This window comes from Parasteatoda tepidariorum, chromosome 7 (assembly GCF_043381705.1).
Source record: "Parasteatoda tepidariorum isolate YZ-2023 chromosome 7, CAS_Ptep_4.0, whole genome shotgun sequence".
Taxonomy (NCBI): domain Eukaryota; kingdom Metazoa; phylum Arthropoda; class Arachnida; order Araneae; family Theridiidae; genus Parasteatoda; species Parasteatoda tepidariorum.
This window is the reverse complement of record NC_092210.1, coordinates 30,413,031-30,435,373: the sequence shown is the minus strand read 5'-3', so window position 1 is coordinate 30,435,373 and position 22,343 is coordinate 30,413,031. Positions and strand designations below refer to the sequence as shown.

The 22,343-nt window shown below is 26.6% G+C and overlaps 1 protein-coding gene across 1 annotated transcript in view; it reads left to right on the top strand.

Annotated features, from left to right (window-relative positions):
* LOC107444843 (elongation factor-like GTPase 1) overlaps nt 1-22,343 on the top strand; it is a 38,893-nt gene that overhangs the window by 11,352 nt on the left and 5,198 nt on the right. Inside the window, exons 10-22 of the mRNA XM_071183747.1 lie at nt 717-840; nt 1,332-1,411; nt 2,452-2,588; nt 4,015-4,137; nt 5,691-5,813; nt 8,488-8,587; nt 11,623-11,732; nt 13,542-13,598; nt 13,794-13,933; nt 15,580-15,721; nt 16,593-16,724; nt 18,410-18,557; nt 21,010-21,136. Coding sequence (XP_071039848.1) covers nt 717-840; nt 1,332-1,411; nt 2,452-2,588; nt 4,015-4,137; nt 5,691-5,813; nt 8,488-8,587; nt 11,623-11,732; nt 13,542-13,598; nt 13,794-13,933; nt 15,580-15,721; nt 16,593-16,724; nt 18,410-18,557; nt 21,010-21,136 — 1,543 coding nt within the window. The remainder of the gene's footprint in view (nt 1-716; nt 841-1,331; nt 1,412-2,451; nt 2,589-4,014; nt 4,138-5,690; nt 5,814-8,487; nt 8,588-11,622; nt 11,733-13,541; nt 13,599-13,793; nt 13,934-15,579; nt 15,722-16,592; nt 16,725-18,409; nt 18,558-21,009; nt 21,137-22,343) is intronic.

The window sequence follows — 22,343 nt, the reverse complement described above, 5'->3', positions numbered from 1 at the left end:
TATGACAAAATAATAAAGTCAAGATCTGTTAGTATTTTTATTAATTGCTACATTTTTCATCTTATCTAATTTTTTAATTTTGATTTGTTTGTTTAGAGTATCACACTTTGCAAAAATGTATTCCACAAAGTTGGGTGCCAGGGAAAAGGTTNTAAAAATCTTATTGTTTTAGCAGAGTAAATCAAAATGTAACATTAAGCTGAACATCCTAAACAATGGAGATGGTCCATACTATTTTTTAATATAGAGGGACAAAAACAAAATTTCTTGACCCAAATTATTTTTTTTCTTCTGTTCTCTTGTTAAATGTTATCATTTTCGAAACAAAAAAATTGAAAATCAAGAGGGTGTTTTTTCATTAGATTAAAATTGCGGAATTTAGATATTTCACCTTATCTCATTATAGCTTTTGTCTAAAATAATTTCTTAAAACTTAGGTTTTACTGAACAAGCTGCCTTAGTTTCTTCATTCTTATAAATGAGTTCTAGTTTTATTTATTTAACTTTTTTTCGGAAAACATTTTCTTAGCGAAACATGTACCATTAGGAAATTATTTTGAATAAAAAACAGGAAAAAAGATATAAAATTATCATTACTATTAAACAGTATGAAATTTATATTACGACAAAATAATAAAGTCAAGTTCTGTTAGTATTTTTATTAATTCTACATTTTTCGTCTTATCTAAATTTTTACTTTTGATTTGTTTGTTTAGAGTATCACACTTTGCAAAAATATATTCCACAAAGTTGGGTGCCAGGGAAAAGGTTTTGAAGAAAACTCTTTGGGGTGACTTTTATTACAACTCCAAAACTAAACAAATTATGAAAGGAGCTCAGGTAATTTATTTGAATTATCTTGTTATAATTTTATGTGTATTACATTATATTAATTTAAAATAATTTCAATGCATGATAGAACCAGAATTTATGAGGTATTCCTGTAAAGATTTTATTTTTTACAAATTGTTCAGTTTACATATTAACTTAAAAGTTCATGACTCATCAAACTATTATAAATGCTGTATCATCTAAATTTTTTTAAAGTTTTTTTTTCAATTAAACAACTAAAATACTCTTTCACGTAACATAAATTGTCTGATTTGGGATTAGATATGTTTCAGATTCACAAATTCTTAAATAGAAAAACTCTTAAATCATCAACTATGCACATAAAATACACATAAAACTGTATTTGTTGTTTGTGTCTCTTCAAATTGCTTTATTGTTTATTCAAGTATCAAATCAAGTTAATTTATAAATTGAAAAGTGCTTTATTTTGTAAAAAACATTTCAATTTATTTTCAGTTAAGCTTTGTTTAATTTTTCAGACTAAAGCAAAGAAGCCATTATTTGTACAGTTTATATTAGAAAATATATGGTCTGTCTATGAAGCAGTTTTGATTCAAAGGTGATTTTCTTGGTTTTCATCTTATTTTAACCATTTTTAAGCTTATTTTTATACTTTCACTGTAAATTGTTATTAAAAATATCTTATAGTTGTACTTATATATTGTAATATCTTATATAAAATCTTCTAACTATGTAAATTGATTATTCTGAAGTTCTATCTTTAAGTTCTATTTATTAAGCAGTTTTGCTTCCAGCTATAGTAACTCCTATTTATTTAATTTTTCTAACTCATGATTATATTTAGCATGATGGCTCTGGGTGGCCAAAGCACTCTGCTGAAGATTCTTCCAAGACAATCTTTATTTTTTTTAACCTCGACTGCTGGTCTTTTCTACCAATCGCTTTATAATCTAATTCCACAGAGTCAAGCCTCTGTTTCTTTGGCCTTTCTCCTTTTGACTATTTGAGAACTTTGACACAAGTTTCTTTGGTGGATCTTTTTAATCCATTATGACATTATGATAAACCCATTTTTTGTTTGTTTTTGTTTTTAATACTCTTAATGATATCAGATTCCTTAAAAATTCAATAAATGTCGAAGTTAAAACGTCTTATGATAACTTTTTTTACTCCCCCAACAATGCTTCTGAAAACCTTTCTGCCAGAAACCGCTATTTTGTATTTTCCAATTATAGTTATAAACCAGGTTTCTGAATTATGCATTAAGACAGGTCTAATAAGAGATTTTTGGAATCGAAATTTTTTTTTTCGGAAGAGAAAGCTGTATATCAACAAAAACAAAGAAATTCATAGAATTATCCTTCTTAGGACATTTAATAAAAAAGTTTTTCGAACTAATTTTATAATTAATTATTTTCTATCATTAGTTACATACACTTATCTATAAGGCTACTTTTACAATCTAAGAAGCTAATCTCTGTTATTTTTACCAAAGTCCATTGCATAGGATATAAATAAATACAAAGGACTGTTAGTAGTACATCTTTATAGACTAGGCAATAATTTTTCCTTTATATTTAAAAAAAAAACAATTAAGTTTTTATTAAAAAACTTATTTAATAATAATTTCTGTTTCAGGGATAAAGCTATGATAGAAAAAATAACAAAGTCTTTAAATTTGACAATTGCACCAAGAGATGCAAACCACAAAGATCCGAAAATTCCTCTTAAAGCTATTTTTGGACAATGGCTTACTTTAGCAGAAGCAGTATTAGGTTTGTATGTTCCATACATTGATCTGATAATAAAATGCTTCCAAGCAAGTTTTGTTATTGTTATATGTTAAATTATTAGTAATGATTTGTTATGAGTTTACAGTATTTATTTGATTAACTACCTAAAGTTCCCCTCTTATGTTAATATTAGTAGCAATGAGATAGGAAATTCTCTTTGCTTTAGAGAATACCCAGTTAGATATGATTTGCACTGTTGTTCTTCAAGTGCAAAAAAAGAAAAGAAATTCATTTAACAGGGTGGTAGCATTTTTAAAAAGTGCTTAAAGTTGCTTATTTTCGATTTTCGTTTTTTTGAAAGAACTTAAAGGTGTTTTTTTTCATTGGTTGTTTTTAAAAAGTGCTTAATTTTCCCTTTTTCAAAATGAGATTTTTCCCTGACAATGTTGATTTTCGCCACGAATTATGCAAAAAGACACAGTTCACATTGTTTTATTCAACGTTTTCACAATTAGCTTAACCCCAATCTATTTTAGCATATTGTCAGTCCCTAGTGTATGAAAACGCCATTCGTTTTACATGATTCTAAATTTCATGATTTTTGACAATTGTCTAAAGCAATACCAAATTTTTATTTATTTTTTTTTTTTTAAAAACCAGGTAAAACCATCAATTGTCAAAAACTTTCCAACCCTGCCTAGTTATGATATTCTTTTAAAGTGCTTAAAAATGTTATTTGAGTGCTTGAAAAGTGCTTATTTTTTGTTGAATAATTTGGCTACGCACCTTGTTTTTAAGACTTTGTGGAATGCCTATCTAGTACATGACTAGCATTCAGGAAATCACCCTGGTTATGCTTTATTTTTTGAGTGCCATAGCCAGCAAACTTGTATATCACATTTTCTCAGGAGACACTTGTGTACTTTGTGGGATGTCTTCTATGTGCAAGGGCAGGAGATTTTTTGGTTGAGGACTAAGTACAGGGATGTTCAGGTTTGTTTACATTGTAAGCTTTTCCAGTTTTACTTTGGAGTCTCTCCAGTTTGGCTCTCTTATGACCACTTCTCTTAGAGGCCTTTTTGAATTGTTGTCTGAATATGATTCAAATTTAGATGGACCATTTTAGGGTTTCAAAACAACAACAGTCAACTTAAAGACATTTTTAAAATTTTATAAAAATTTTTTATTCTAATCAGAATTTATTTTTTAACATCAATTCAACTTTTATGAACTTATTTAATGTAAAACTAAATGTAATGAACAAAAATAAAATTAAATTAAGGTTAATGAAGCAATACATCACTAAGCTCTAAATGACATGGAAGAACATTAAATCCTAAAATCTGAGATCTACAATGCAAATAATTATATAGTATTAGGTATAATGAATGATCAAAAATCTTCTGTTCAATTAAAAAATCTTGATGATGAACAAAAATCTTATCTCATTCTGAAATATATATTGTAGCGATGGTGTGTGATTTTGTTCCAAGTCCATTTGAATTGAGTGAAGATAAAATTGAGGGTCTTATGTGCTCAAGTGCTGTTAAGTTTGATGCTTTACCAATTGAGACACAGAAATTAAAAACAGGTAAAAAATTTTTTTTCAAATCAAGATCTTGGTTTGATTTATTTCTTATTTTTATTTTTAAATTTACAAATATATAGACATACTCTCAGTATACCGAATTGTTAACTAATTTGTAATATAATTTAAATTCAAATTATCTTAATAGAGTGAATTATACTCAAGTGCGAACTTTTGAGATTTCTTTCCACACTCAGTACCACAAGCCAGTGGTTGCCAAAAGGTGTTTTGCGGAACCCTAAAGTTCTGTGGAAGACACCTGACGGTTCTGAGAGTTAGGACTTTTTTCAATGGAAGCGATGACTTTTTAAACCAGTGATTAGATTTAAGTCCAATCGTGATTCATTAATTATTTAAAATTTACTTATGCCAAAGAAAGGAAACTTTTTTTATTGATAATATATTGAATAATTATTAACATAATATGCATAGTATTCTTCATTGAACTTTTTAATTCAAAATAAGAAAATTGAAAAATTTCTAAATTCCAACTAGACTAGATTCCTCTCCAGGTCTGAAAGTTTACATGTCTAACATAAACCCAAATTTTAAGACTATCATTGATAAAATGATTATTATTTTTTATTCTTTCCATTAAATGTTTTCAAAATAATTATTTGTCTTACTTTGTAAATAAATAAAATAACTGCTTGTAAACTTTATTTATAAATTCAGGGTCATGCTAAAAAAAAGTCAATGAATTAAGATTCTGTAATTGAAATAAATTGGGAACGCCTAACAAATTNGTAGGGGGGGGGCATGACAGTTAAAACCTGGTAAAACCATCAATAGTCAAAAACTTTCCAACCCTGCCTAGTTATGATATTTTTTTAGAGGGCTTAAAAGGTGCTTTTTTTGTTGAATAATTTGGCTACTCACCTTGTTTTTTAAGACTTTGTGGAATGCCTATCTAGTACATGACTAGTATTCAGGACATCACCCTGGTTATTCTTTATTTTTTGAGGGCCATAGCCAGCAAAATTGTATATCACATTTTGTCAGGGGACACTTGTGTACTTTGTGGGGTGTCTTCTATGTGCAAAGGCAGGAGATTTTTTGGTTGAGGACTAAGTACAGGAATGTTCAGGTTTGTTTACATTGTAAGCTTTTCCAGTTTTACTTTGGAGTCTACAGTTTGCCCCTCTTATGACCGCTTCTCTTAGAGGCCTTTTTGGATTGTTATCTGAATTTGATTCAAATTTAGATGGACCATTTTAGGGTTTCAAAACAACAACAGTCAACTGAAAGATATTTTTAACATTTTATAAAATTTTTTATTCTAATCAGAATTTATTTTTTAACATCTATTCAACTTTTATAAACTTATTTAATGTAAAACTAAATGTAATGAACAAAAATAAAATTAAATTAATGTTAATGAAGCAATACATCACTAAATCCTTAATAACATAGAAGAGCATTAAATCTCAAAATCTAAGATCTACAATGCAAATAATTATATATTAGATACAATGAATGAACAAAAATCTTCTGTTCAATTAAAAAATCTTGATGATGAACAAAAATCTTATCTCACTCTGAAATCTATCTTGTAGCGATGGTGTGTGAATTTGTTCCAAGTCCATTTGAATTGAGTGAAGATAAAATTGAGGGTCTTATGTGCTCAAGTGCTGTTAAGTTTGATGCTTTACCAATTGAGACACAGAAATTAAAAACAGGTAAAAAAGAATTTTTTTAAATCAAGATTTTGGTTTGATTTGTTTCTTATTTTTATTTTTAAATTTACTAATGTATAGACATACTCTCAGTATACCAAATTGTTAACTAATTTATAATATAATTTAAATTCAAATTATCTTAATGGAGTGAATTATACTCATTTCTTACCACACTCAGGACCGTAAGTCAGTGGTTGCCAAAAGGTGTTTCACGGAAACCTAAAGTTCTATGGAAGAGACATGAAGGCTCTGAGAGTTGGACTTTTTTCAAGGGAAGCGATGACTTTTGAAACCAGTGATTAGATTTACATCAAATTTTGATTAATTAATTATTTGATATTTCACTGCTGCCAAAGAAGAAAAAAAAAAGAGTAAAATTTAAAAGAAAAAAGAATTTTTTTTATTTATAACAATATATTGAATAATTATTAGCATAATATGCATAGTATTCTTCATTGAACTTTTTAATTCAAAATAAGAAAATTGAAAATTTTCTAAATTCCAAAATAGAAAAATATGTTTTCTTGAAAGTCATTGTCAATTTTTAAGACAGTTTTTTGTTTTTATTTCAACAAAAATCAAAATTCAAATTATTTTATTTATCTTAAGCTTATGCATACACTAAAAACAAATTTAAAACTATAATAGATTCCTCTCCAGGTCTGAAAGTTCACATGTCTAACACAAACCCAAATTTTAAGACTATCATTGATAAAATAATGATTATTTTTTATTATTTCCATTAAATGCTTTCAAAATAATTATTTGTCTTACTTTGTAAATAAATAAAATAACTGCTTGTAAACTTTATTTATAAATTCAGGGTCATGCTAAAAAAAAGTCAATGAATTAAGATTCTGTAATTGAAATAAATTGGGAACGCCTAACAAATTTTATTAAACTCCCTATCAAATTTCATTATGAAAATTAATTTTCATATCTAACTCATGTCTAAAAGTCATGTCCTACTGTATAATTTGTCATTTTCAAATGTTATTAAACTATGATAACTAATTACTGCATCTGTAAGGATCAGAAAAACTAAATATTGAAGGTTAATATTTTTGCAATTCTTATAAAAATTCTGGTTTCATTATTTTCTTTATTAGCGATTCATATTTCATTAGGATTAATATTACTGGTGGTAACATATACTGAATTACCATGCTTTTTATTTTTATGTTCTGATTTTAGAATAAATTTAGAAGTTTTGGGTCCTAAACACCAGTAGTTTTCAAAGTTAATGCATTGACTGAGGAGGTTTTTTCCTTCGAAAATTTGTAACCAATGAAAGTAAAAATTATATTTATCTAACCATCTGATGTTTGCGAAGTTAAATGCAAACAATGATAAAAAAGAATTTATTTGCATACTTGTGGTAGGAAGGAATTTGAATTTCATGTAACACTAATAAAAACTCTAAAATTGATATTAAATTATTTTCTTAAATTTTTCATACGTAAATATAAAAATAACTATAGCATATTTTTTTTACACTTAGATTTTATGAAATATTCTTCACCTGAGAATGTTCGTGTTATAGTAATATATGAGTTTCAAAAATTCTGCTTTTGTAAAAGAAAATATCACCTGAAAATAAGAAAATAAGTTTTATATTTAATTTTGCATTCAGCCCTTGGCAATATTGCGCTTCCCTGCTACAAATAATTCTATTATATAGGTTGCATAAATAAAAACATTTTATTTATGTTGCTTCTAATATTATCTATTTAATGCATGGTTCAATAAAATGTAAATAATGACAAGAAATTTATTTGCCTACGTGTAGCGTTCATGTCAGCAATTAAAATTTAGTTGTCCAATAGAACTACTTAAATATTCATTTAGTGGTCTGAAAACTTAATATGGTAGAAAAATTACAGAAAAAAATTGATCATCACAATTACATAATTCGTGTCATTGTACTCATCAAAAATTATTTATTGTCATCGATAATACCTTGAAAGTAATTAAGTTCATTACCTTATAATACTTGAAGATCAGTATTTACTTAATTTAAGTGAAAAAATCTAAAATAATATTACTAAATAGATTCAACATAGAAATTAAAATGCTGAGACCAAATAAATAAATGAGGAAAATAGAGAAAATGAGGGCAAACAAAATATTATATTAATAATTAATTATCTAAAAATTATCTAATATTAAATAAAGTCAACTCTAAAAGAAAAAATTATTGTATTGATGAACAATTAGACTGCGAGTACATAAATGCAAAGCACTGCACAGTTTGTAAATTTGAAATTTCAATATTTAAATTAAAAAAATTTTGTTCCCTTACTCTTTCAGTTATTCCATTTGAATACAACACATTTGATTTCCATACCATAGCGTAGAACAATAAAATTAGTACAACAAAGTTTTTTTAAATGCATGGAATTCTATAGAAATTTTTGTGTAGTTATTAATGTTTTGTAATTTCTAATCATATTTCAAGACGATAAATATGTTGCTTATGCATTTGATTTCAGTGAAATTTGTAGAACATTTGACGACAGCTGTCGGTATGCTGGTGTGAACCCTACCTACGCGTGACACAAGCTTTATTTAACTTTAACACTGATAAAACTTGTATTATATCATAAATTATTTTTCATTATTTCATTTGTTGATGTATAAATGACTTAACATTTATTTGTTTATATTTTGTCAGATTTCATGAAATGCTCATCTTCTGAAAATGCTCCTGTTATTATATGTGTTTCAAAAATGTTTCCAGTGGAAAGGAAAATGTTGCCTGAAAATAGACAAAGGTTGATTTTTTAAAATTAGAAATTAAATTTTGAAATTAAATTTTGCATACGAATATAACAGTTTATAATGAAATTTAAAGCTAGTTTTTGATTTGAAAAAAAAAATGTTTTTTTTTTCATGAATCCATAAAGAAAAAAAAAGATAGAAAGAAATACTGTTATAAAAACTGAATACTTTCTAATATTGTGAAAAGAACTGTGATTACTATATACAGTTTTAAAGACCTTGTTGCTTATACCTTTTTAGTTTATATAGTAATTATTATTTACTTATTTATATAATTTTTTAATGACAGTTTTTTATGCTTTATTAAGATTTTATGGCTCCTTTTTAATTATGGGTAACTTATTCTCAATTTAATTTATTTATATATTTGTTCTTTTTTATTTTTTTATGTAAAGATGATCGAATTGAATGTTTAGCATACTTAAGACTTAACTAATACTGAAATTTTTGAACTTATCTGAAAATAGTGTTTTTTGTCCTTTAAAGATTGTTTTTTCAATCATAAAAACATATTTTAAAAGCGTATAATCTAATACGAACTATTTTTTGCTGTTTGAAGATTTATAAGTAATTTTCACCCGATAATATTTGACCCATTCAAATTTTTTTAAGAAAATGTCTAAAGTTAAAAGTGTTGTAAATATTGTCTCGTTAATCAGTAACTTTAAGACTCTATAACACAAAGTCAGAGACTTTGTATTACATTTTCTTCCACATACACAACTCTATACCACTTACTCAATATTTTGCAGTTAATGATGAATCGTATAGTTATTTATATTGTAAAACTTATTTTGATTACATTTATACGCAGGAGTTGGACAAAATAATGGAAACACTTCTAAACTAACTCTTTTTTTCATATTTCCCAAGAAATGCTTGAGAAAAATTTTAAAACTTTAGAAGTGTTTAAGTCATGCAATTTCTCATAAAGCTTTTAGAGGTTTGAGGGACCAACAATAAATTAGTAACAAAAAAATGCTTTTGGTCCCTCCCATGCCAACAAATACAGCTGTTAGCTTGTAACTGCTGTCAATTATGTTGATTGTTATGTGAAATAACTGCATAAAATTTCACAAACGTAGCTTAAATATTCATTAAGATATGGATATTTTTATAAAACACAAATTTTTTGACTCATGTTTTCTTACTATAATGCAGAAATATTAATTAAAGCTAAAAAAAATTTTAGAGTAATTTTTAATTAATGATAAACATTTTTTTTAAAATTTGAAGAAAATACCTTAAAAATTGCTCAAGATATGAGTATTCAAAGTAATATTTTCATAATTTTGTTTAGAATTGTATTTAATAACCTAGGAAAGAAGTCCGATTTGAATATCTTGAAAATTTAAGAATTTTCTTAAAGAACTTCTTTTTAGAAATTTTCTTGGTAGTTTTTGTAAATTTGGAAAAAAAACTGTGAATGCTTAGGGGTTTTAATTAGGAATTTAATTTTGTACTATTAAACAAGATTTATTAAAATTGGCATCAGCATTATATAGTATCGCACTCTACTAAATTAGGTTTTATTTCCTAATCCCATCTCATTATTTCCTAATCCTATCATTTTAGAGTATTATCATTTGTTATGAGTTTTTTTTAATGATACAAAATGATATTTATGGAAGACCACTTATCATTTAGAGTTTTCAATAAAAAAAAATTTAAAAACTACTTAGAAATTTGCGAAAAACTTTTTACATTTTCATGGTATTCAAATTGGACTTTTTTCATAAGTTCATAAATACAATTCTAAACAAAATTATGAGGAAAAGAAAATCTAAATGTTTGCCCCACAGGCACTGTATGAAAGGATCACTTTAAATATTCATATCTTGTGCAATTTTTAAGGAATTTTTTTTAAAATTTAAAAATATTTTTTTTATTAATTAAAAATTACTCTAAAAATTTAATTTTATTGAATATTTCTGCTGTTATAATAAGAAAACGTAAGTCAAAAAAAAATTTTTTTTTTTTTTTATGAAAATGTCCATATTTCCATGAATATTTAAGTTAGGTCTATAAAATTTGTGTAGTTATTTCATATGATAATCAACATGATTAAGTTACAAGCTGATCGCTGTATTTTTTTGGTTTGTGGTGTTTAAAAACATTCTTTCTCGTTCGTTATTTATTACTGGTCCCTCTAGCCTCTAAAACAGTGGTTACCAACTGGCGGCCTGCGGGCCGCATCCAACCCGAAAAGCCTTATTTTGTGGCCCGCAAATTAAAATATATTAGTTGTCACTTTTTTGCGGGCAATTTTCGTAAAAAATCTATATGAGCTTAAAATACTTTTCTTTCGTTAAAAAAAACCTAATTTCTTCATTTCTGCGAAATTTATCATACCAATGGTGCAAAAAAAAACTTTATTTCTCAGGTTTTGCATCAAAGAAAATATTTATTATTATTTGTAATTCAATACTTTTGTTATCTACAACTTGATAAAAATCTGACAGTAATATTTAATGTTCCTTCAAACATAAAAGAGTCCTATATAAAATTTCGATAAAGTTGCGGCCCACCATTTGACTGGTGTTTTTAATTGCGGCCCCCGGCCTCATGTAAGTTGGAAACCCCTGCTCAAAAAGCTTTAAATTGTACTGATATGCATGAGAAATAGTATGACTTAGACATTTCTAAAGTTTCAAAATACTTTTCTGAGTATTTCTTGATATTTAAAAAGCACAATTTTAAGTGATTTATGTAATATTTCACCAAAATTTTATATTAATGAATTTTTGATGTCTTTTATTATCATCTTATTAGTAGAACTTGTATTTTTAAACTAGACATTATCTGATAATTGTATTTCATTGGCTTTTTTTATTTATGTGTATAATAAAATTAATTTTCTATTGCATTGCTATTTATGAACATTTTTTGGGTTTCCCTTTGTAGGAATATTAAAAGAAAAATTTCTATTTCATTTAATGATTGAATGTTGAAATATTGAATAAATCTTTGGTATTGGTAAATAAGATTTAGTGTTATAATAGTTTTTTTTTTTAATTTTATTTTTAAGGCCTCTTACAGCTGAGGAAATTGCATTGCGAAGGGAAGCAGCAAGACAAAGGCATGCCGAAAAGCGTAAAGAAAACTCAGAAAATGAAAGCACTGATATTTCTCCACAAGGTAATTTAAAGCAAAAATCTTTATTACATTTCATTGCTATTTTGAGTCGGCAATAAACATGATACATAATGGTTATTCTGTTATGAGAGAAAAAAAATAGCCTTTTATTCAATCTCATTTAAATTGCATTTTCTTGGAAATTGAATTATTGAATAGATATAAAGTATCAGATGTTTTAAGATTATTAAATATATTTTAGATTTTTTTTAAAAGACTCAAATTCAACTTTTTATTTAAAAGTTATACTTATAATTTCAGCTTACAAATAAATAGGTAAATATCATGTAAATTTTCATACTTGGTAATAAAAAAAGAAGGAAGTGAAATTATCATAATCAATATTATAGACAGTAAAACCTCATGTTATGGACAATGCTAAAAAGTGAAGGGCTCTTAATACTGACATATTTTTTAGTTTTCCTTGAATCTTCTATGAATAAATCATTATGTACTTTCTTTACAAAGTACACTCCCGTAAACGGATGCAGGCTGTCATTTTTACCCTGAAAAGTTCTTTTCTATCTCTTCAAACCGGACAACATTTTTCCAAATTTGAAGAAGAAAAAAAAATGTGCTTTCAATTCCAAAAGAAAAAAAATGCAACTTTCCACCATTTTTAAAGCATGTAAATTTTTTTGCCCTATCCACAACTAAAAATATTATTAAGCTATTTCATTGTTACAGAATTAATCATTATCCTGTCACCTTCTTTTACCTTTGCAATGAAAGGAGAGAGAGTAGTACTGCTCCTGTGAAATATTTTTGACTGCGGTATCTTTTGATCCTTTCATCTGGCTGACACAGGCTACGAGACCTCAAACTGAAATGGCATCTTAAATGCTCTCAATGCTTCTTCTCTACTGAAAATTGCAATCAAATTGAAAACTGTATTTAACATAGCTGGGTTAAAAAAAAAGAGATCAAAAATATAGTCTTTGAGGTGTTTATATAAGTCAAAATTATATTGAGACACTTGATAAATGATCAATTGTGAATGAATCAACTCCATAAGGCCTACTGCCCTACTGGTATGCATTTTTTTTGTGTGCATCCTTTATCTTTTCACCTTCAAGTAGTTATTACCATGTTTCCTATCAAGTGATATAGAGATGTTAAGGGTATAAACCATAGATTCTCAACCTTTTTAACGTTGCCGCCCCCTTAAGGAGCAAAAAACATTTCAACGCCCCCTTCATGAAAATGCAGTTGTTTAGAGCATGGGGATGGAGGGAGGTGTGCTGAATTATAAGCAAAATCTTAATTTCTTTACGCTTTAAATTTGTTTGGTCTCTTTAAAAAATATAATGTGCTCATTAACTCGATAATTTTCTCGCGGCAGGTAATCGCAGTCTATTTGTTATAANCATTTGGCTGTTAACATCTGTGTAAATAGGAGAAACATATTCATTTCTCTGTAGCTACATCTAGAATTATGTATATATATATAAACTTTTTCATATATTCTTTTTGTATTGAAAACAAATATTTTTAACGTTTGAATAAATATCATTGTAAATAGTTTTTATAGATTAATTGTTTCTATGTCATTGAAATTATTCTAAAAACAAATTAATATGTTAAACTTCGTAATTGAGTGCCCTTCTTGTAAACGGACAACTGTCCCAAGAGAGCCTGCTTTCATTGTGTGTATGTATATTTTATATTATATTATATTTTATTTTATATATCATTATATTAAGCGGAAAAGTATTATTCAGAATGTTTCATTTCGTTTAAACAAGCAACATTGTTTTTAAAATTTAAATTGCTATTTTTAACTGTTTTATGTTTTTGATTGAAATTTTCTAGATCAAAAAGAGCAGGAATCTGAAGCTGAGAATGAAACAGCATTTGTTGCATTTGCTCGTATTTACAGTGGATCTGTACATAAGGGACAGCAGCTGTATGTTTTAGGGCCTNAAGTATTATTCAGAATGTTTCATTTCTTTTAATAACAGAACTCATAAAAAAGAAATTCACTTCGTTTACGCCAGCAACATTGTTTTTTAAATTTAAATTGCTATTTTAAACTGTTTTATGTTTTTGATTGAAATTTTCTAGATCAAAAAGAGCAGGAATCTGAAGCTGAGAATGAAACAGCATTTGTTGCATTTGCTCGTATTTACAGTGGATCTGTACATAAGGGACAGCAGCTGTATGTTTTAGGGCCTAAACATGATCCGGAAAAGGCTTTAAATTCCGTAAGTTGCTTATTTTTGCCCAGAAATTTACTTTAGTTTGCTAAAAAGGTGACAATATTTTTAAAGGTACCTTTGTACTTTTTTTAGCTTAGAAAATTAGCCAATTTGATGAATTTAACTAGTCAAAAGGTGTAAAGGTATCAGTTCTAGTTAAAAAATAAAAAAGCATTTTTACAACTTTTTTCAAAACTTTCAGTTTAAATTTCTTGTCGAAAGCAGCAGATTAGTCGTCCTTTTTTGTGATACGAAATGAAATGCAAACACATTAAAACCGCATCAGCCATTTGAGAAAAAAAGTCTTACTTTTGATATATGTAGTTGAATTTATTGAATGAATAAATATAGTTTGAAACTAAGATTTACTTAAATATTTCCAGAACTATTGCTTTTTTGTCACTTAGGTATTTGTAATTAACGTGGGCAAGAAAAATGGTTCCCAGCTCCCTTAAAATAATTTATTTTCTATTTTTTTTTTTTTTTTTTTAATTTCAAGCAAAATTCTTCAAAAAGATATTTAATGTTCCGAAAAAAAGTATATAAGAAAATTTGATAACAGTTTGGTTACTATGATGTGTGCAGCATGGATTTTTTTACCTGTTTTCTATATAATTCTATTATTTCTTCATCTGTAGAATTCAAATGTTATGTATGTTGATTGTTTATTTAATTAATTTTATTTTTAATCATTTTTTTTTTAGTTTAATCTGATTTTTTCTGTTTTTAATTTTTTTCCTATCAGAATTCTACAGGGGATGGGCTATATTTTTATAAGAATATGACACCAGTAGAACATAAAAATTTTATTAGATATTTCTTCTTTTCAATGTTTATGTTTGTGTAACTTGTCAAAGTCTATAACATGTCAATCATTCATATTATTCAAATAGGCTAATGATTTTTTATTGTATTGTTATTTTATAATACTATTGCATATTTTGTTGCTATTTTATTTTCTGTATTTAAATAAAATCAATTTATCCAAAAAAAAATTTTTTTTACTTTTATTCAATAATTTAAATCCCCATTTTTTTTTTTTTTNATCCCCTTTTTTTTTTTTTTTTTTTTACTTATTCATGTTGTAAAGACAAACAGCACACTACTGTTCTACAAAGGAACAGTTTCTATAAAGGGAAAAATATTATTTGTTAATTTTTTTTCATATTGCTTTTGTTCATACACAAAATGAATAATATGTATAGAATCAAAATGCTGCAATCAAATATTTTTTGATCAAATATTCAAAATATATAAACGTTTTTACCTTTTTTAAATGTGAAACTTTTCTATCACTCTTATCTGATCTAATTATTTATTTGAATTTTAAGACTACATGTTTTTATATACAATTGTGTTATACAATTCTATTTGTGAGTTCATAGAATATTAATATATATCTATTCACCAAACAAAAAATATTTAGTCATAAACAAATTCTTGTGGCAGCACAAAGTCCAATCTTCCTTGATTTCACCAATGACTTCTTCTCAAGAAGTACCCACAGCCTTTTCTAGAAAAAATTCAGTTCTCCTACCAACACCTGTTTGGATTTCCCAGAATCCTAGATGGACTCTGTATGTCAGAGTGGAATGAATTAGGGGGTTAGCTATTCATTATTTTACAATATTTTTTTTTTTTTAACTTTTTAGGACAATCCTATATCTGAAGAAATTACAGTGCATGACCTTAATCCAGAACAACATATCACTTTAGCTACTGTGAAAAGTTTATATCTTTTAATGGGCAAAGAACTTATTGAAATTACATCAGTTCCTGCTGGCAATGTAATTGGTGAGTTAAAACAATAATTAAATTTTTTAGTATAGATTACAAGAGTAAATTTAATTTTCAGTAGGCTTTGTTAATAACATTTGCATAAAAATGGACAGCATTTCTTAGTGCCAACTATCTAAAATTTATTTTTCCATGTAATAAAATTTTTATATAATTTTTTAGCACACTTGCATGTTCAGGTGTGTGAGTTTCAGATAACATCATGAATTTTTTGTCTATATAATTTTGAATCTTATTTAGAATTTCATTTACTGCATTGCACTAGTCTGAAAACAACTTGTCCGAGTATGGTGACCAATTTAATTTGCCAAATTATAATGCTGCCAAAGAGATCGCGAAGGACAAGAGTAGATGGATGGCAGAGATTGTGGTCTCATGCGCCGTTTAGTCGTAAAGAGCTTCAAGGCAAGACAATCTAAAAACCTACAAGGCTTCTTTGTTTAATGCTACATAAATGAGACTCTAACTTATGATCCACTTTCTATTTTAGAAGTTCTGAGTTAACATTGTGATCAATAGCAGTTTAACCTTTCAAGAATTCAGTTTTTGGTTGCTTGCATTATCCATTGAGAAGTTTCAACTACATAGTTTTAAAAAATCATGATGCTATTTAATTTTTAATACATTTTAATCAAGTTATGCTTCTATTAATGAATCTAGCTTGAATTCAGGAAAGTGTATCATGTTTTATTTTATTATTATTATTTTTTTTTAAATATTGTAAAAGAGTTTCAAGTAAAATTGCTAAACCTTTGTTATATGTTTTATACAGTTTAGTTTTGCTTGTTAAAAGAAAGAAATATGTATAGAAAATTAACTATTCTTTATTTTTGTTCTTTTATCTTTTATTTTTGCTCTTTTGTTTTAGGCATTGGAGGACTGGAAGATCATGTTTTAAAATCGGCTACTTTATCTAGCACAGTTGCTTGTCCCAGTTTTGTTGATTTGCATTCTTCAACCGTTCCAATTGTTAGAGTTGCTGTTGAACCTACACATCTCCGTATGAAATCAATAAAAATCAATTAATATCTTCATTCACTGTTATAGTTTTTTTTCCAATTAAATAGCTGATGAATTGATATGAGAATGATTTTAGTTACATTTATTAATTAATTATGTTTGTTTTGTAATAATTTATTTTGTTATATAATAGGAATGGATGTTATTCTAAATTTTCTCTTCAGTAGTCACAAACTGAAAAAAAAAATCCATACAAGATGAATTTTACTAACTACTAATAATATTTTATAAAAGTGTGGTACTGTATTATTATTTCCGTATTCACTTTTAATTGATGAATATATCTACTCACTTTCTTATTTTACAATGTTTACTAATTGTGCTAAAAATTTTAATTCTGAAGTGGATTTAGATGAGCTCATTACTTAAAATTTTACATGATATTTAATTGATTACTTTTTAGCAGTACTTTTTTCAAGATTATTGAAATCCTTCTTTAAAATTATTTGATTAAGAAAATCTTTACTTAATTACAAATTTCAATTATATCTTGTATTGGTAGGAAAGAATATTACCTAACTAATACTGGCCACATGCATTGATTTGAAATTATTATTTGTTGTTCAGTATTGATAAAATTATATTGAAAACTGTTAAGAGTTTCTGCTGTAAACAAAATAGTTCTAAAATCGAAAATAGTATATTTTATTATTCTTTTATTATAAAATTTGTTTTGTTATAAAAACTAACAAAATACAAAAAGTCAACCTGCATTTGAGTTCTTCACAATAGGAAATTTTCTAAACATTAAATGTTATTAGAAAATTGGGGAAAGTATTAGTCTTTCCCCCTTAATTATGAGAGGTGGAGCATTAAATGGAGCAATATTAACCTGAGACAACTCTATATAGTTAATGTGATTTTTTAAAAGTTTTTATGATTTAACTACATAGTTACATATATATGAATTTTTTCTTAATTAAATATTATTTTAATTATTTATTTGTTTTATATTTTATTTATGTTTATGATTTGGTTATGAATAATTTTTATGAAGTAAATTATTTTTTGTAAGAATAACACTGGGGAACAATTATTTATTTATTTATTTGTTTTCTGTTGTGTGAGATTTTTTAACAGACCTTAGATATTTTTGTATTGCTGATTTCAAATCTGTAATCAGTTTCTCTTTCGAAGCTTCAAATTTTTTTAAATGACATTTCTAGTCCATTTTTAGTTAAAATGTACAAGCTTAGGAATGTTATATATAATAGTGGGTCGCATAAATGTTGCAACAAACTTCTATGGTAGTAAGAACACATTAAACTAGTCTTAATAAGGAACTCCCTCTAGCCATATACAACATCATTTCTGGGCATGGGTTCCTATGCAATTTTAATCCTGATGATGTGCCCTTACTCTCCTAGATGTTTTTCGCAACATTTACGCTACCCTCTGTATTATAAAACGTTTTTATAACTGTATATTTTGACAAAAAAAAATAGACTAAAATTGTCATCTAAAAAATTTGTTTAGCTTTTGGAACAAAACTAATTTTAGATTTGAATTCTCCACACCCCAATTATCCAACAAAAATTTGTTCCCCAGTGTAATATTTCTTTTTTTCTATGATAAGAAAAGATATTAAAGATCTTTTTTTAACTTGCGTAATGAGATTCAATAATGAGAAATATTTAAAATTTCAATTTCTAATTTAAATGTTAGGAGAAATGCCTGACCTTGTTAAAGGACTGCGCCTCTTAAATCAAGCTGATCCTTGTGTTCAAGTCTTTGTTCAAGAAACTGGTGAACATGTGCTTGTATCATCTGGAGAAGTTCACCTCCAACGCTGTGTCGATGATTTAAAGGAAAGGTATTCTTGAAAAATAAATTTAATGAGATGTTTGAGCTTGTTCATTTTAATTTCAATATATTTTATTTTGAATTAAAGTTTCTCCATCAATTACTTAGTTTATAGTTCATAATCTAACTTTTTTTCTGAAACTGAAGTTTAGTTTTAATATCAGCCTCTAGAATAAATTTATTTTTATCCATGCAGTGAAAAATTCTTATTCTGTAAAATTTCTTTTTAAAAATGTTGAAAAATAATTTAAATTTATAATTTAAATTTATAATTTAAATTTGCTTAATGTTATTGTTTTTTTAGGCTTTTAATTTTAAAAATTACTTTTAACTTACTTCTTCTTCCATCAGCATGACAGTCTAATACAAACCATGGCCGTCACAACTAGTCATTTCCATCTAGCTCGATCAGATACTAGGTTCCTCCATCTATTTGAGATTTGTTTGCGATCCCATGGCTTGAGATCTTTTACCACACAGTCAATCCATGTGGTTTTTGGTCTCCCCCATAATTTTAACTTATTATTTGAAAAAATTGCTTTATATATCAAAACTCCTTGTTATTATTTCTTTTTTAACGGAAATCATTTTTCTTTTAAATTGGAAAGGTAAAGCAGTGAGTTTTCCAATTTAAATGACAGTTTAAAATTTTCCAGGTTGCTGGTAAGTATATTAAATGTTTTCCAAAAAATTACGCCTTTTCTGCTCTTCTCTGATTTATTTTTTTTCCAATTAATGGCTAATAATCTTTTTTAAAATATTAAAAAAGACGAGAAAAAAAACATCCTCTTGCCTTGATCTAACTACGTTATGGAATTTAGAGGCAGTTTCAGTGAGATATACAGACTTACTCTGAAAAGTTAAAGTATTTTTTTTTAAATATTATCAAGCATTGTAGATTATAAAAGAGGTTGTATTTAGATTGTGATCTTGCTGCTACATATAACACTACTTATAAAAAAGTATCCTAATGTTATTGTTTTTGAATAATTATTCTTCAAAGATAGATTTGTTTGCAGTTTTTGAAAGAAACTAATAGAATTTTGTAAACAGATAATCAAGTGCTTATTTTTGTGAAGCTAAGTTTTTTTAAATAAATGTCATACTTTCTTTTAATTAATTTCATTAATTAATGCTTAATTTTCTTAAGTGAATAGTGTAAAAAATATTTCTCTATGCTTAAAAAGATACTGATTCATAATAAGTTATAAGCTTGAAAAATACTTAGACATCTCTAATATATAGTTGATGATAATAGTTGATAATTACTTATGTATAAAATTTACACAATAATAGTTTATGTATTTTTTTATTAATTTAAATTTTGAACTTCTAGGCTTAAATTTTTTTTTCTTGTGGGAAACATAAATAAGACTTTAAAAAAAACAACAACAATTACTTCATACTGTAAGGGAAATATGAGAAATTTTTAAGTATCTAAAGTTGAGAGTTCTTAAAAACATTCACTGTTACTATATTTGTCAAAAAATATGCAGAAATATTATTTAATGTATTATAAAGTATTTATTTGAAAGTACAAAAATAGGCAGCTTATCATAAAGTATGTTTTGTTAAATTAGTATGATATTTCAGTGTTGTTAATCTTACACTCTGCTTAGAACTTTATAATAATTTATATTTTGCTTTTCTTTTGAAATATTATTTTAAAAATATTCCATAATGTTCCATATTTCTCAATTCCCTTGCTTTTTTTCACTCCAATATTAACTTTGAAATTTTTTCTTTCCCTTTCTAAATTCATTGTATGGTGCAAACTACAGAAATAAGCATACTATTGAAAAATTGTTCATGGAAATTTTTTTTTGATTATTTGTAGCAAAAATGTAATGATTCTTACTCATAAATTAAAATATTTCACCTGCAATAAAATGGAAGAATGAGAAAGATGATAGTTTAAACAGACTAGAGAAACTTGGTTTCCTTAAGTTCGTAATACTTTTTAAAAAATTGTTGGATGGAAAAAAAATCATATAGTAAAGAAAATAAGCTATTGTGTGTGTGTGACTAATCCCCTCACTGTCTAGCAGCAGCTAGACATTATCCATGAGTCCATACACTCTCAAAAAATCCAAGGCAAGCAAAGGGTCCGTTGCGAAAGTCTCCTTAGAAATGTTAAGACAAGCTAGAATGTGCTCCGGGGATGCACTTTCCACTCCGCATTTTGCTATTGTTGTTCTTGCAAGCCAATTACTTTAATAATAATGTTGACTGACGAAAGAAAAAGTTAAATTTGTCTGTACATATTTTTTAGTAACTTTACAAACACAGTTCTAAATGTTGTTTGTATTACTAACTTATCCTTATTCCTTTTTCTAAAGAAAAATTAAATAGACAAACATTAACTTTTGCTAAATAATCTATGGCAAGGTTATAGTTTTCAAATGTTTCATACCAAATTCTAATTTATTAATGTATCATTATTTTTTATTTGTATTATTTAGATTTGCTAAAATTAATTTCAATGTTTCTGCACCAATTGTACCATTTCGAGAAACCATCATTCCTCCACCAAAAATGGATATGGTCAATGAAGTGATTGAAGACAAACAACAGAAAAAGAGCTCTAAGGTATACTGAAACTTTTAAACTCATCCAATATGTGAGCAGGATTCCCAAGGTCCTTAAAAGTCCTTAATTTTGGTTTCAAGATTTTTAAAGTCCTTAATTTTTCAGCATCACGAAGGTTGATAGGAACAATTTCTCAGTTCAATTTTTTAAAACAAAATGTTGTTTTTTTGTCTCTTAGAATTAGACTATGCATTGAGGGTGAAGCAATTTAGAGAGACAAAAATTAATGTGTATGTGAGGAGGGGGGACTACAGACAAGGGGAAGAAGGCAAGTCATTTCATTAATATATTGGTTCTTTTATTAATATATTCTGCCCTTTGCCTAGAATGATACTCTGTGAGGAGAAGGAAGCATTCAGAAAGAAAAGAATAGTGTACATGGAAGAAATAGTGCTTTTTTGGGGGCGGGGGCAGTTTTAAGATACCTAAGTAGAAGACCCACACTAACCTTCAAAATTGACAGAATTCCAGAAATTCAGTTCTACTGGTAATGCATCAGCTTATAGGAATTAAGTAAAATGCTAAGAAAAGAAGTATCAGAAAACATTTTTGAACTAGATTCCGAATCGAAAACTATTTCCTAAAATCTTGAAGAATTAAATAAATCCGTATAATATTTCAATGTGTAATAAGTAACTGTAAATTCATAGAAAGGTCAACATTTATTAAAATTCATAATTGTACTAAAATTTCAACAGATTTGTAAGGAACAGGGTTTAAAAAATTCTAGCCCACCTAGGTTTTTCATCAAAAACCTGGGGTTTATTGGGGTTTTTTGATGAAAAAAAAAATTTTTTTTTGAAAAAAATTCTTTTTTAAAGTTTAGATTGTTACGCTATTATTTTTATTTCTTAAGGATAAGCAGATTGTTACGTAAAAATTTAAATCTACTCAACTAAAAAATCCTTAGATTTTAATAATTATTTAATTCAGTCAACATTGCAACGTAATATACTGTTTTTAATCTTTGACAGATTTCTTTATATACTTTTTTTTTTATATTCATGAAAAAAAATTGCAAATCTTTTCAAATTTCTGCACTTAATTTTACAATTCAATTTCGATGAAATTATTAAAAATGGAATGCAGATTAGTTTCATACGTTAACTTTTAACAATCTGAATGACGTTAACTTTTAGCAATCTAAAAATATTTTTAAAGAAAACCTGACCCCGGTTTGCAAAAATTCCCTGGTAATTCTTTTTGA